Source organism: Phoenix dactylifera, chromosome 17 (assembly GCF_051530095.1).
Source record: "Phoenix dactylifera cultivar Ajwa chromosome 17, Ajwa_hap1_PhDact_Kaust_v1.1, whole genome shotgun sequence".
Taxonomy (NCBI): domain Eukaryota; kingdom Viridiplantae; phylum Streptophyta; class Magnoliopsida; order Arecales; family Arecaceae; genus Phoenix; species Phoenix dactylifera.
Genome location: NC_143206.1, coordinates 12125800 through 12140535, shown reverse-complemented (window position 1 = coordinate 12140535; position 14736 = coordinate 12125800). Strand labels below are relative to the sequence as shown.

Here is a 14736-nt window from a genome sequence, read left to right as displayed (position 1 = left end):
ATAATAAATGCCAACAAATTATAAGGCTACAACTATCGTCATGCTTCGTTTTGGTCCATCGTAATGAAGGATAGTAGGCTCCCCTAAGGGAAATTTGCCCACACACCACCCTATTCTGAATTATCTATAGCATACGCTCAAAAAGATTTTCATACATAAGAATAATAAAATATACAATTTTTTATTGCTACTTACTAAATTTCTTCTCTTTTTTTTTTATGCTGGATGCTTTTTTCTGCCCCAGCCTAGAAGGACGCCCTCGCTCTATTGGCAAAACGCTTCGAAAGAAAAACGTATCGCCAAGGCTCCGACCAGCCGGAAAATATACAAACAACACAAACTAAATATTTTTTTCTCTCACATGTATACCATACATAATTACATGTTGTGACATATTTTGGTGAGTGACAAATAGTGATTATGGCCATATTATTGTAATAACTGTCACTTTTGGGGATTATCTGACTACATCATGTGGGCCAAGTGGGAGAATATTAGGCACGTTTCTATGTAGCTTACATGGTTTGTTGTTGGATGACTTTGGATGGTTGGTAACTATCCACTAAATATAGTTATGCCAAAGGTAGTTTTTTTGTTGGAAGAAAGCTGACAAGATTTTGGTTGTTTGATAAAGGTCCCTAGCCTAGCCTATTTTAAGCCTGTGATATCCATCAGTTTTTACAGAGACATAGGTTAGAAGACTCCTTCTTCTTCAAGTCTCTTGTGAATTAGAAGAATCCTTCTACTCCAAATCTCTTATGGATAAATTTTAATTAAATACTTGAACAATTATCGTTGGAGGTACATCTCATAAACATCATTGCTACATATTATTATTATTGGTTGAGATAGTTTCTTACAATAACACCATATTTAAACCCACCTGTCAGCTGGAATTAGCAGTGTACTGATTCATCCTTGATAAATTGCAAGGAAAAATTCAATAAAAAAAAAAAAAGTTACCAGGAAAAAGGAAAAAACCAACCAAATCACCGAAGCTATATAAGCTAAGTTTCCACTAAGAGATGAGCTGTTGGTGGCCAAAACCAAGTTGTTGGATTTTGAAAGGCGCCCTAACTTGCGGAAGATTGGATAGAGGTTAGGGGAATCGGGAAAGATTAGGATAATTTGATCGGAGAGGCGGAACTGGGAGTAGACAAGTGTCTGCTTTGGATTGTATGGAAAATAGGAGGAAAAAAAAGGTTATTATAAACTTTGTTTTTTTAAAAACAAAAAAAAAAAAGGTTCCACCGAGATTTGAACTCGGGCTATCGGATTCAGAGTCCGATGTCCTCACCACTATTTTAAATAGAAAGTTCAAATGTTTTCGGAAGGGAGAGATGGAAAAATCATATTTCCATGGAAATATGATTCCCACATTTCATGAAAAAGTAACTTTCCCATGAGGTGGGAATCATTTTATTTTTATCTTTTCCCAAAAAGGCCCTTCAGCATTAAAGAAGCATTAAAGAGGCATTAAACACCTAATTTTTATTAAGGGCATAATAGAAATTATACATAACTTTTCCAAGAAAGTGGATGGCCAACCAAACATAAGCACTTTGTAAATTTATCACTTTCCCATGGTCAACCAAACATGCCAAAAGTACTTTTCTGGGCATCCTCTTTCTAAGAATTTGTTTCTCAGGAATCATATTCCTAGGAGGAAAGATGTTTCCCGCGAACCAAACGAGCTCTAAGAGCCACCTGCCCTCACCAAGCTATCCCAGCTTAGAATAACTAGTTTCTTTTCATAAAAATTATATTGGTAGTATCATTGGTGATCAGCCTCAGCACCAACCTAGTGGGTAATAAGGGATTACATATGAAAAATATATGATCACATACAAAGTTATAAACTTTGATTTGTATAGGCTGATCGCAGTGAGTTTTACATTGGATTCCTAGAAGACCTATAACGAGAGACAAATAACTCATCAATATTGATGATCGAGGAGGTGGTTCCCGCTTCGACCATGAACCGAGACCAAAATTTGGTATGAATTTGATGAAATTAAACCTACTCGATCGGAGCCAACAAAAATCAATTCAAAATTAAATTTGAACCTGTTAAACATATGCTTGACTCAAATCCGATCGAGCTCATTATGTGAATACATGGGAAAAGAGCCTGAATCATATACCTGAAACCAGCTTGTAAGTACACGTTTTGGTGAGCTCGTAGCTTTTTCCTAGTGCAATAATGGCGTAATTTTAATATAACCTATAAACATATGGAAGCGATACACTCAAATCCCTGCCAAATCGTTGTTGAGATGGAAGTACTCATCCAACGTTATCAATTTCATTCTAAAGTGCATCCCGTAAACTTATGAATTTGGGGATTAGCTACTTCCTATACAACAGGCAACAGGAATTTTGCCAACGTGGCATTCTTATCAAATCATTTGACAATTTTCTTTTTTGCTACTATTAGGAAGAGATTTGCACCGATACGCCTCCATTAAAAAAGATATATTGTGGAAACAAACAAAACTACGGGGCCCCTCTCCTTCACACAAATTTCTTCAGGCCAATCACTTTATGCCTCGTGGAAGTGGGGGAACGTCTGTGTGCACTAATGTGTCTCGATAGCAGAACCAAATCCGGAAGGCCCAGGCGCGAACATCTGCGCATTGGAACGCATTGTTCAGCGATCGCCGCAGGCATAGGATGATGCCACGAGGAACCACTTACTTAGATGCGCGACACGTGTCGCCTTGCAGATTTAGCTGCGACGGCTCGGTTGCTGAATCCCCGTGAATTGGGACGGAGACTCCGTTCCCCTAGGGGTAGAGATCTCTCTCGATCTCTTCTTTATAATTACGGTAACGACGCCGATTCTCTCCGTCCCTCATCCCTCCCTTCGGGAACTCGTGACTGCGCGTCTCCATTCAAGTGGTGGTCGATCCATCTTTTTCTCTGTTCTCTGTTTCGATTTTCCCGTTTTTTCATCGATTTTTACAACTGGATCTTTGTCTATCTTGGATTTGATGGTGGCTTTTTCTTTGATTTCTATTGCGTTTTCTTGTAATCATGATCTCAAGTCGAGGGAAAGTAGAACACTCCAAAAGATTTGATTTTTTTATGGTTGGAAGAAGCTATTTTGGCCTGACACGGGATTGAAACTGCTAAGAAGAAGCCAACTTTTTCCTTTCTCTTATAATAACTAATTCCTGTTGAGGGAGGAGAAGATCAGTGGGAAAAAAAAAGATGTTTTTTGAACTATGTTTTGGCTTTGATTCTTTGCAATCCTTTTCTCTTGCTGGTTTCAGCTGTAAAAACGGTCTGAAACTGGTCATGTTCGTGAGTTTATAGGAAGATAACTGCCAAGAGGAAGAAAGCTGTCTCCTTTCTTCATTTGCTCCCCTTTGATACTATGAGGGTTTTTTTTTTGGTCAAAGAAGATTCTCCTTTGATAGTTCGCTTATAAATTTTGAGCCTTCAGCTACTATATAAATTTTTGAAATATTTCATTCATAATTGTTATTTATGTTTTGATTGTTTTATCTTTTTGGTTGCAGAAGATTGTTGCATGAAAGGTAGGATGAAGGTTAACGGGGTCTTGCTCTTGCTACTATGCTTGGGTTCAGCCTTATCAGCTGTTGTATGTAATCTTGTATCTCTTTATGCTCTTTAATTTTTTTTCATTTTGTGGTTTCTATTCAAATGGTTAAATTGATGTGCATGCAGATTGCGGCGCCACAAACATGCCCAGCGAACCTCGAGGCGAAATGTAATGACGCTTCTTCAGATGATTGGGAAGGTGAATTCTTTCCCGGCATTCCCAAGATCAAGTACGAGGTAAGAAGTCTGTGACCTATATGATTGATCTTTGCGAATGAAAACAGTTATTTCGCAATTACTTTGTACTCACATTGAAAATTCCATGTTTACATATTTGGCCTTCTCTTTTTCTTGTCTCATAATGCTGAAAATTGAATGGTTTTAGAAACTTTTAGTCGTCTACTTATATATTGCAGGGTCCTACCAGTAAAAACCCACTTTCTTACAAGTGGTATAATGCTGAGGAAGAGATTCTTGGAAAGAAAATGAAGGTTTGTTGCTTGTATGCAACGGATGTCAATTTGTTGTCATTTGAATTACTCTGACACTCATAGTTTTTCACTTGATGGTGCAGGACTGGTTTAGATTTAGTGTTGCCTTCTGGCATACATTTCGTGGTACCGGAGCTGATCCTTTTGGTGCCCCGACAAAGTCATGGCCATGGGAGGATGGCACAAATTCACTGGCTATGGCCAAAAGAAGAAGTAAGATGATGAACACTGATTCTAACTAGTGGGTTCGAATGATGCATTGATGTGTCTATAATTTTTGTCAATGGAACAGTGAGGGCCCATTTTGAGTTCATGAACAAGCTAGGAGTTGAATGGTGGTGCTTTCATGACAGAGATATTGCCCCTGATGGTAAAACACTAGCGGTATGCCAGAGATGTTTAAGGTCATTCTTTTCTATTTATCTGCTTCAGGACTAGATGTTATTGCTGTGGCTTCGAACAATTGGACATCTATAGTAAGACTAAAGTTGCATTTTCATCTGAAGTATGACAGCCTTTAAAGTTAATCTGTAAAATCAAAACCTTCCCTCACCCAAAGTCTAATAATGCTTACTTCTTCCACCTCTTATTTGCCAACAGATTGGAACATCAGATGTTGATATTTTCTATTATTTCAGCCTGTTTGGTGGAATGTCTAGAGTTTGATATATACATTAGAAATCATTAGGGAGATCACGTACTTTGCATCAAATGCAAAACATTTATGAATTTTTCTTACATATTTATCTATATATCATAGTGCATTCTGTTTATCTCAGGAAGCCAATGCAAACTTGGATGAAGTTGTTGCCCTTGCTAAGAATCTTCAGGTAAGACTATTGCATCACTTTAAATCATAGTATCATGCCATTTAATTACTGAATATTTTATCCATGCAATAGATTAAATGTACTCTTTTTCACCACAAACTTAAAGTATAGAAGTAGAGAAATCTTGTAGTCCTACTCTCCCTTCGTTAAATAAGTATCATACTTGTACAGGAGGGGAGTAAAATTAAACCATTGTGGGGTACAGCTCAGCTGTTCTTGCATTCACGATACATGCATGGAGCTGCTACTAGGTATTCCTTATTTGTTTAACAGTTTAGAGTTTCCAGACCTGTCCCATCTGCTTAGCGAAACTTTTTCTGTTCTTGCAGCTCAGAGGTTGGAGTATATGCGTATGCTGCAGCTCAAGTCAAGAAAGCCATGGAGGTGAGGTGTTCTGAGTTTTTAATGTTGCCTTTTGTCTCACCTATTTGCTTATACCATGCTTTACTTTTTCATAGGTCACACACTATCTGGGAGGAGAAAATTATGTTTTCTGGGGTGGGCGAGAAGGATACCAAACTCTCCTGAACACTGACATGCAAAGGGAGCTTGATCATCTGGTGTGAAAAAATATTTATCATAGCCAGTTTCACGAATTCTTGTAGTTTATCTGATTTTGACAAAGTTTGTATTGATTTGAAAAATGTTATATGTTTATTGGTCATCATACTTGGTTTATACCATTAAATAGGGAATCCTTCTGTTTTGCAGGCAAGATTTCTACAAGCTGCAGTCAACTACAAGAAGAAGATTGGGTTCAATGGTACTCTTTATGTTTTAAGTTGTACTAGCCAATATGCATCTCCATTATATGCACATATCGTATATTGAAGGCATCATCTTTTAAGGAATCATGAGATTCTTTGCATCAGTACAATTTTTATTTTCATCTGCTTGTTGTAAGCATTAATAGAGGGTGAGCCTTGGCACAATGGTAAGATTGCTCCATTTTGACCTGGAGGTCAAAAGTTCAAAACATGGAAACAGTCTTTTTGCACATGGAGGTAAGGTCGTATGCATCCGACCCTCTGCAGAGCCTCGTGCATTGGGCTGTCTTTTTTTTGTTGTGAGCATTAATAAGTGGATGAAAAAATTACAAGTTTCGTCGCCTGCCTTTATAGTGAAGAGAAGAGATAAATTTCTAGGTTATTAGAGTAAGTGATGTTTGTGATATACCTTCGCTGTGGTTTTTGATCCGATGCAATTATCAACATTCTTGCTAGAATGTCTTTTATCTTTTCAAGATGTAGTCAGATGACAAATTATCTTTTCCTTCCAGGAACTCTACTAATAGAGCCTAAGCCTCAAGAACCTACAAAACATCAGTATGTACTAAAGCTAAAATTATAATAAATGGTTATTTGCCTGCATTTTTGTATTTCTTTGGTTCTGAGTTTATTTATATCAGGTACGATTGGGATGCTGCAACTGCATTTGCTTTTCTACAGAAGTATGGCCTTTTAGGTAATGTTTTTCTGCTTGCCCTCATTTTGTATTTTTAGTTGGATTGGTGATACAACTTATAATATACAAAAATATTGTTAACCAGATTTTATATGTATCTTTTTGCATAATAATTGAAGTTATTTACTTATTCCATCAAAAATAGATTTTGCTGGGGACCTTCTTGCTTTAATGTAACCTACATAATCAAACAACTTGAAGATATGAATACGTATGGTAGAACTATGAAAGACATAATATTTCAAGAAGATTTTTTCTGATTGCAACCACGGGCTTAATCCAGATTACTGAATCCCTGTTTATCATGTAGCTTCCTTTTCCTTTAGTTGCCTTAGGGCCATTATAAAGAGCAGTAGGACAATATTTTTATTATAGAACTCAAAGATCTTGAATATATAGCTTAGATGCGGTATTAGACCAGATGAACCTGACAGTAACCTACACATTATTACGATTATGCCACAATAGATGGCCTGAATGTTCTGCTAAGCTAGCTTGGGCCAATGTTATATCAAGTCCTTGCCTTGTATGCCACCTTGTTCTCACTGATTCACTATTTTGCTAGTTTTGTTTCATTGTTGGCCGATTTCATCAATGGCCTTGAGTTTAGTAATGGAAGTGAAGTCACTTGTGGTCTTTTATTATATGTTGTCTCAGGTCTCATCTTGTGACTTAAATCACAGGATGTGCCAGGAAATGAAGAACTAAAAATATTGTAGCATGTAGGCATGGGGTGGCTAAGTGTAACAACAGATTTGTCTTGGTTTAAGGAAATATATTGCAAAACATGTCTCACCAACCTTGACCTTTTTGTCAGGCTTTTGTTTTATGATCCATAAGTAATATCCTAGTAATGTGTTTTAATGGAGTAGTCACATCTTAAATTATTTGCAGTATGTGCCCCCACAATGATGTGGATTAGACCTAGCCATTGCAAAAAAGCTTCAAGTTATCTATTTGAGGCTAGTTCCAGGAATCCTCTTCCATTCTTCACTATGAAGAATTACAACTTTCGTCAGTATATCCTTTACATTTCTTCAATCACAACTTTATCCCTTTCCTCCAGTAGAGAAGACATTCATGGATCATCATCTGTTGATGTATGAGATAATTTTTACCAGCTTTTCATATGCCTTATAGCAGTATTGGTTTTCTAGGGTGTTATTTTTTTGAGGTTGAGTTAAAATAGATTTATTTAATCTTAGTCCGTCTTTGTTTCACTGTTGATAGTTCTTTAACATGTCTACTCCATTTTCCAGGAGAATTCAAGCTGAATATCGAGTGCAACCATGCTACGCTATCTGGTCACAGGTAAGTCCTTGTTTGGGCATTAATGTTGACTTAATTTAGTGTGGGCATGTCTGAATTCTGCTCTTTCTTGCAAATGACAATAGCTGAATTTTGCAGCTGCCATCATGAGCTTGAAACTGCAAGAATAAATGGATTACTTGGAAATGTTGATGCTAACACTGGTGATCCCCAGATTGGTATGTGTCTTATCCTCCCCAGAATGCACAGGAAGCTACAGAACTATATTTCATTCTTTTATTGTCAGACATACAGTAGTGGCACGAGTTCAATGCTGCAATTTTATGGTACAGGTTGGGACACGGATCAGTTCCTTACAGACATTGCAGAAGCAACTTTAGTTATGCTAAGTGTGGTCAGAAATGTATGTTAACCCTAGAACTCTTCTGTTAAGCTACAATTTTACTAAAATTTATTACTTGGAGTAACTGATTTAATCGTTCTATTGTTGTTTTTCTGTTCACAGGGAGGACTTGCCCCTGGTGGATTCAATTTTGATGCAAAATTGTCCGTGCTTTTACTCCATGCCTTTTTGTTTTGGTTTTTTGTAGCCAACTTTTGCTTAAATGAATAGTCTCTCTTATTGGCCATTATGTTTCACTGTTGGTTCAAGGCTTATGGAATGTTTCTGTTGCAACATATTAGAAACCTGACCTTGCTATTACTTATTTTGAATGGTGGGGCACAGGAGGAGAGAAAGTACTGATGTTGAGGATATGTTCATTGCTCACATATCTGGAATGGACACACTGGCTCGTGGACTCCATAACGTTGCGAAGCTGATTGAGGTAATTTCAGTAGATTTACTCCTATATATTACCCTCAGATTCTTGAGGCAGGTTCCTTCTTGATGACAGGATGGTTCTCTGGATGAGCTTGTGCGGAAGCGCTACTCAAGTTTTGACACAGAAATTGGGGCCCTTGTTGAGGTAAATAAAGAAATCTCCTAGCAACGAAATGATTGCCACGAGAAAAGTGGATGATCTTGTGATCAATTTGGCTTTTTAACAGGCTGGGAAGGCTGATTTCGAGACACTTGAAAAGAAGGCCATGGAATGGGGAGAACCATCTGTTCCCTCTGGGAAGCAGGTAAATTGAAAAATTTTCAAGATTCCTTTATATAATCAGTGATGTGGCTTTTCTTCGAAGGAATCTAAATTGGAATATTACTTTTTTAATGCAGGAACTTGCTGAGATGATATTCCAGTCAGCACTGTAGATGAGAAAAAGGAACCAGCAGCAAATAAAGTGGTCCATACTCCATGGTATTTAGATTTAGGCAGGGTTCATCGCCAGTTTCAGGAAGGAGTAGATCACCACGGTGGCGGATAGCTGCTAGCTTTTGTTATTGAGATAAATAGACAGCTTTTAGTGAATCACTTTGCATTACCACGGAAGTCCTTTGTACAAATCAACATGTAAATGAAAAATGCATTTGGACCCCACCAAAATGACCAACTCCTCTGAAAATAATCAGTTTATTTTCCTCCCTTTGATGCTGTTGCTGTGGCTTAATGTGCACGTATGATGTTTGTTATCAGATCTTTATTTACATGGGAGTAGCTAAATAGTTTGGAGCTGATGGGTGGGTCTCTTTGCTTGCCATCAACCTGGAGTTTCATTTTATGATGGATTATATATTGATCAAGCCAATCTTATCATCACTGCTGTGTTCTTGTGGGTGGATAGAGCTAAGCAGCAATGCACCTGGAGGCTAACTAGCATTGGCTTAAGCTGGTTGGCATCCCTCTTCACTTATGAGATGTCTAGGGCTAGAACCCTAATGGTGGTATTCCTTTTGTGTAGGGCGGTATCCAGTGCCGAAGCAACTCGGCTCCAGAGAGCTTAAAAAGCTCGGCTAGATACAAGGTATATGAACAATGTGGTCTCTACCTTTAGGAGTGCTCTCTGACCAGGGACTACTGCTTCAGGTGATCTGCTCACTTGGTTTGAAAAGCTGTGGTTTTAAGGATACTTGGCTCTTCCTTTGAATAGTTATGGTAATAGAGACAGCTCTTGAATGAGAGATAAATATTCTCTTCTGAATCCAAATGTTCATTGAAACATCTGCTGCATCCTGTAGTATGAGACCCACTACACCCAAAAAGTTCCAGGCTTGTGGAATACAAGAACTAAATCTACATGCATTACTGAAGAATTTTCATCGTACGCTATATGTGTGTCCCTTACTGTGCATAGGCAACTATTACTAAATCTGGCGCTACACAAAAGAACCAGGGGCGCAGTGGTTTTCGCATCATGTAAATGATCCAATTTTACAAGGATGCGTATATATATTATTCTGTGAAGAGCTACGAATGCCATTTTAAAAGCACCAAATCCTTTTTATGATGGAAAAAAAGAGCTATTCATCAGAGCAATTCCGGTTACATCATCATCTAGTGAGAGCAAGATGGACTCCTAGACACTGGTAACATTGATGTCATGGAATTTTGTGAAAATTAACCCATTTATTTGATCATTCGCAAACAAGAGGATATCTCATGGCTGCGTCATTTTATTTTCTGAATACTTCAGAGAACGGCCGTCTCTTTCCAGGGCATAATTCCTTTGCCAGTTCTCAACTGCTCTCCTGACCGTGGCCTTTGCCTCCTGTACCTCAGCAGCAGAGAACTTGTGTTCGATGATTCCTAATGGCCCAGGTTTCAGTACATTGATTACAGTTTCCATGTCTTGCTCCAGCTCTCTGTAAATCCAAGCATACCAAATATTATAAACTCCATAAAGGAGGTCAAGCTTCCTCTAAAACCCAAATGATATCGAGCATGATGAGAAACAGGGAAGCAAGTCACATTTCTTTCACGGCAAAAAGTGCTTGTCAATTTTTCAGAACAACTGCCTGAGTAATGACATGCCATCTCATAGCAGTAGTCTGGTCTCGATTTGCTTGGAGTACTGACCAATATAAATAAGAGAAAAAAGCATACATGGTGTATTTATATAACAATGATAAGATTGTTCAATAACCCATACCTGAGAAGCTGAGGTAACTGCATGCGGGTGGGGAGCCTTAGAAAGGAAAAAGGCATCTGTATCCTCATTCCTTATTCTTGGTGGAAAAGAACCTGGTAGAGAAAAGGATGGAGATGAGATACTGCAAAAAGCGACTAAAATATATATATATATATGGAAAAGATGATTATCATCAGAAGCAGCAATAATTGAAGCAAAGCATGGACCTTAGAAATTTATCCTTGCAAGCAGAGAAGGAAAATAAATGGAGGTTTCTTTACATTCACCAAAATAGGAAGGTGAATACATATTTGGGAACATAATCAGAATTACTATCATTTATATGCAGCTCAGTTGTGTTTTCCCTAACATGACCAGTCGTTCATTATTTCATCTCAATGATCATTTTCTTGATCCAGTGACATAGAAATAGAATCCTTGACAATAATCACATACGCCTAGTTAAATTCTAGCTGGTCCATAATGGAGCTAAGACAAAAATTACTTAATGCTCACCCAAATGAATCTGGTCTTTTCCACTCCAGCTGCCTATATTCATTCGAAACACAACCTACTCATTCCAGTTTGTAAACACAATCACAAGGACTGACTCATGTAATTTACTTGAATAAGATAAACTTTTCCACAAATAAGTTATTCTTCATGTATTAACTCATTTTATATGTTAGGATTTATTAAAGGTGATAGTTTACAAAGCTCAATATTTCAAAGCATAAAAAAAAAGGATTGAGATTTTGTGGGTTCTATTCCAGAAGTCTGTCTTTGCATGGGTCCACGTTGTCGCCAACTATCACAAAATAATAGTTCCCATTAGGTCAGTTAAGTGACAGCCCAACATATCATCATTTTTCATACACTTCCACTACAATATTAAGGAAAAAGTATATAGTCAAGGTATTTATCTTCTGATAAGGAGAATTATTGTAGCTTAAGTCTTAATTATGTGAACTGAATATTAACCCGAATTTCGTACTTTAAGAGCGCAGAAGTTTTTGGCTTTTAAGAAGAAAATAAGAAAATAAGTGAATTGTTAATCATCATCTCTTCCTTAGTCTTCTTCCAAACAAGTTCTTAGGATGGCTGAAGGTACCCAAGTCCTCATGGAGTCTTTTGACAAGGTGATGCCACATCAAGCCCAATATTTTTTCTCCCTACTTTTTCATATCTGAAATGCATTCTAAAGTGTTCCCGATCAGAGATCTAAAGCAAGTACTAGAAGATTACATGATATAGTGAGACTGGATAATTAATGTTTGCAAACAAAGTTTGCAAGATGACTAAAATATGTCAGCCTCCTATCATCACAGCTTATGCAAGTACATGTACAAAGTAGAAAAGATGGCTAAAGTGTTATTGATAATTGACAAGAAGCCTTTATATTGACAAGTGTAGGATTCTACAATCAACTTGCAAATCAAGAAGAAGACATATAAGGAAACAAATTCTACAACTTAAAATGATATTAAAAACTACATGCAAAAAAGAATATTTTATAATGTTTATATACAGATATAATGAAGTACTAAAATCAAAATGCTAAAAAAATCATGGCAGTTCGTAGAAACAGATGAACATATGACATAAAGCAAGGAAAAATATTGTCACTGACTAAATTAATCCATAGCTGAACTTGTGACTTTGCCTTCCGGCATAACTTTAGCCACAGATTCTAATGTATTCATACTTCATACCTTGACAAGTGCTGAAATGAGATACAATGTCCGATCTCAATTTTAATGGCACCAACCTATGCCAATCACCAAGTTTGTGTCCCTGAAGGATCTGTTTGCATTACGTTTTAGTCATCACCTAATGTGTTCATATTGTGTTTACTTGCTAAATCCATGGAAAATGAGCTTAGTTCTTTCAAAGAAACATGTCTTGTTCAACTTAGATAATATTCATTGCTACCTTGTGTACCTATGGCACTTACATGATATACCTATCTGTACCTAAGGCACTCATGTGATTTCATATAACCGGTTCAAGAGTTCAAGAGGCAACATTGATACACAAAGATGCATGATATAAATACTTTAGATCCAAACCAGCATCATAGTTCACTGTTTTCTGTCTGTATGGATGAGCAAAAGTTTACTTGGATCAACTTTCATTTTATAAGTTCATTATCAACACTCAAGAATTCCTAGTCCAGCTGAGTAGTCCAAAAAAAGGCAATTGATTTAAACCTAAGCTACCAAAGCCAAAAAACTCATTGTTAAACTTGAAATTGAATCTCTCTCATCTACATCCTTGTTGAGGCCATTTGTTTCAATATAGATATGATCCTGGCTTTACCCATCTTTCTACCCTTTTTTACCTAATTTATTCAAATCACATTTTATGTGTGTAATAGTAAAAGTTTACTGAATTGTAACAATCATATGACAACGATATTCAGTAGTTAAATCTTTATTTTCAAAAACCATGATAGCCAATTCAACATCTCACTTTTGCCATTAAACAAGACTTCTAAGCTGATCCTAATGCTAGTAATAAAATCTGCCAACAGCTAGATTTTCACCATTAAGAATATGCCAGCAAAGAAACAGGACAATGAAGATAGAAGTCAAAGATGAATATTCAGATTTTGTCTACCCCATACCGGTTCCTAATTTGGCTGCCTTACCTTCTCGCATTCACCAAGGGCTCGTTTGGTTCGCGGGAAAAGAAGGGGGGAAAGTGTGGTCAACGGGAAAGTAATGAGATGCCTCTTGTTTGGTTGGAGTTTTCAAAGGAGAGAGAAGGGAAAGTAGTATTCCCATGGGAATGTGATTCCCACATTTTATGGGAAAGTCTTTCCCATGAGAAACATGGGAAAGTTACTTTCCCATGAGGCGGGAATCACTCCATTTTTACTTTTTCCCAAAAAGTCCCTTCAGCATTAAAGAAGCATTAAAGAGGCATTAAAAACTTAATTTTTATTAAGGGCATAATAGGAATTATATATAACTTTCCTAGGAAAGTAGATGGCCAACCAAACATAAGCACCTTGGAAATTTGTCACTTTTCCATGGTCAACCAAACATGCCAAAAGTACTTTCCTAGGCATCCTCTTCCTAGGAATTTGTTTCCCAGGAATCATATTCCTAGGAAGAAAAATGCTTCCCGCGAACCAAACGAGCCCCAAGTGACAGGAAGAGCCAGGAGTTTTATACAGGAGAGGGATCATTGTTATTTAGATCTATTGCAGTGCCCAGAATATTAATTTTTCTCATAATTTAATGATTTAAATTCTAAAATGACTAACAGACTTTGAAAAGGAAAAAAAAACTTTTTTTATTCATATTTGATATCACTAAATACATATAATATCTAAGCTTAGTTGACTTATCCTTTTTTTTTTCTTTAACAAGCATATCAGCATTTCTATCATTTACTACTTTACACCATAGTCTATGCATAGAAAAGGATAAGTTCATGTATCAACACAAATACACAGACAAATGTACAACCACCAGAACTGTCTACGGCCCTCGGTTACAAAAAAAAAGAGAGCAAAAAGCATATATTATCAAAAAAAGTTTAAATAATCTTATATCCAAATAAAGAGTTATCAAATAATCAGACATAACCAAAATGAAAGAGCAACCATGGCAAACTCATAACCCCAAAGCCATATTACGATCACCAAATTAAATGGCATTGAGGATTGGAAAAATTCCCTTAACCCACGATTCCTAATTCGATATCCTCTCATTATCTCTTGATCACGAAGTAGATATGACAATCACTTTCAAATTAGGCTTGGTACATCACATGCCTATTCGAATCTTCTCTAGGCCTCGAAATTTCTTTCGCAGCAGCTCAATTCTCATAGACCAAAAAACATATTCACATAAAGTAATAAAGGTCGTCTCCTGTTGCTGTTAGGGATTAAACAGAGCACTCTTACACACGAGAGCGAGAGAGAAGAGAGAGATAGCTCTACCTCAAGTCTGAGTCGCCTCAGCCTCGTTTGGAGTTGAAGGGGAGAGGGGTTAGGGACGCGCGCGCGAGAGGGAGAACGGGGGGGAGGGGGCGGAGGAGGGCGGCGTCCAGATTCCCGTCTAAAACTTTTATTTCCGTTCGCCCTTCAGAAG

The 14736-nt window shown here is 37.3% G+C and overlaps 2 protein-coding genes across 9 annotated transcripts; one reads left to right on the top strand and one right to left on the bottom strand.

The window, feature by feature from the left end:
• Positions 1-2708: 2708 nt before the first annotated feature.
• Positions 2709-9150, top strand: LOC103711739 (xylose isomerase family protein). 8 transcript variants are annotated; one of them, XM_008798005.6, is made up of 21 exons: positions 2709-2828; positions 3525-3607; positions 3694-3804; positions 3984-4058; positions 4142-4271; positions 4351-4442; positions 4838-4888; positions 5060-5139; positions 5218-5272; positions 5347-5448; positions 5600-5651; positions 6168-6213; positions 6297-6352; positions 7612-7663; positions 7760-7839; positions 7954-8024; positions 8127-8167; positions 8349-8448; positions 8518-8589; positions 8672-8749; positions 8844-9150. In XM_008798005.6, exons 2-21 carry the CDS (start codon positions 3536-3538, stop codon positions 8877-8879), a joined length of 1452 nt encoding a protein of 483 aa, XP_008796227.2. In that variant the 5' UTR covers positions 2709-2828; positions 3525-3535; the 3' UTR covers positions 8880-9150. The 8 variants fall into 8 exon arrangements, with proteins under 8 accessions (XP_008796227.2, XP_008796228.1, XP_088569825.1 ...); XM_008798006.6 differs by having other exon boundaries at positions 2731-2901; XM_088713699.2 differs by having other exon boundaries at positions 2765-2828; positions 3528-3607.
• An 834-nt stretch (positions 9151-9984) lies between these two features.
• Positions 9985-14715, bottom strand: LOC103711738 (zinc metalloproteinase aureolysin). The gene is made up of 3 exons (XM_008798004.6): positions 14586-14715; positions 10655-10746; positions 9985-10367 (listed from the first exon to the last, which is right to left on the bottom strand). Exons 2-3 carry the CDS (start codon positions 10720-10722, stop codon positions 10163-10165), a joined length of 273 nt encoding a protein of 90 aa, XP_008796226.2. The 5' UTR covers positions 10723-10746; positions 14586-14715; the 3' UTR covers positions 9985-10162.
• Positions 14716-14736: the final 21 nt, after the last annotated feature.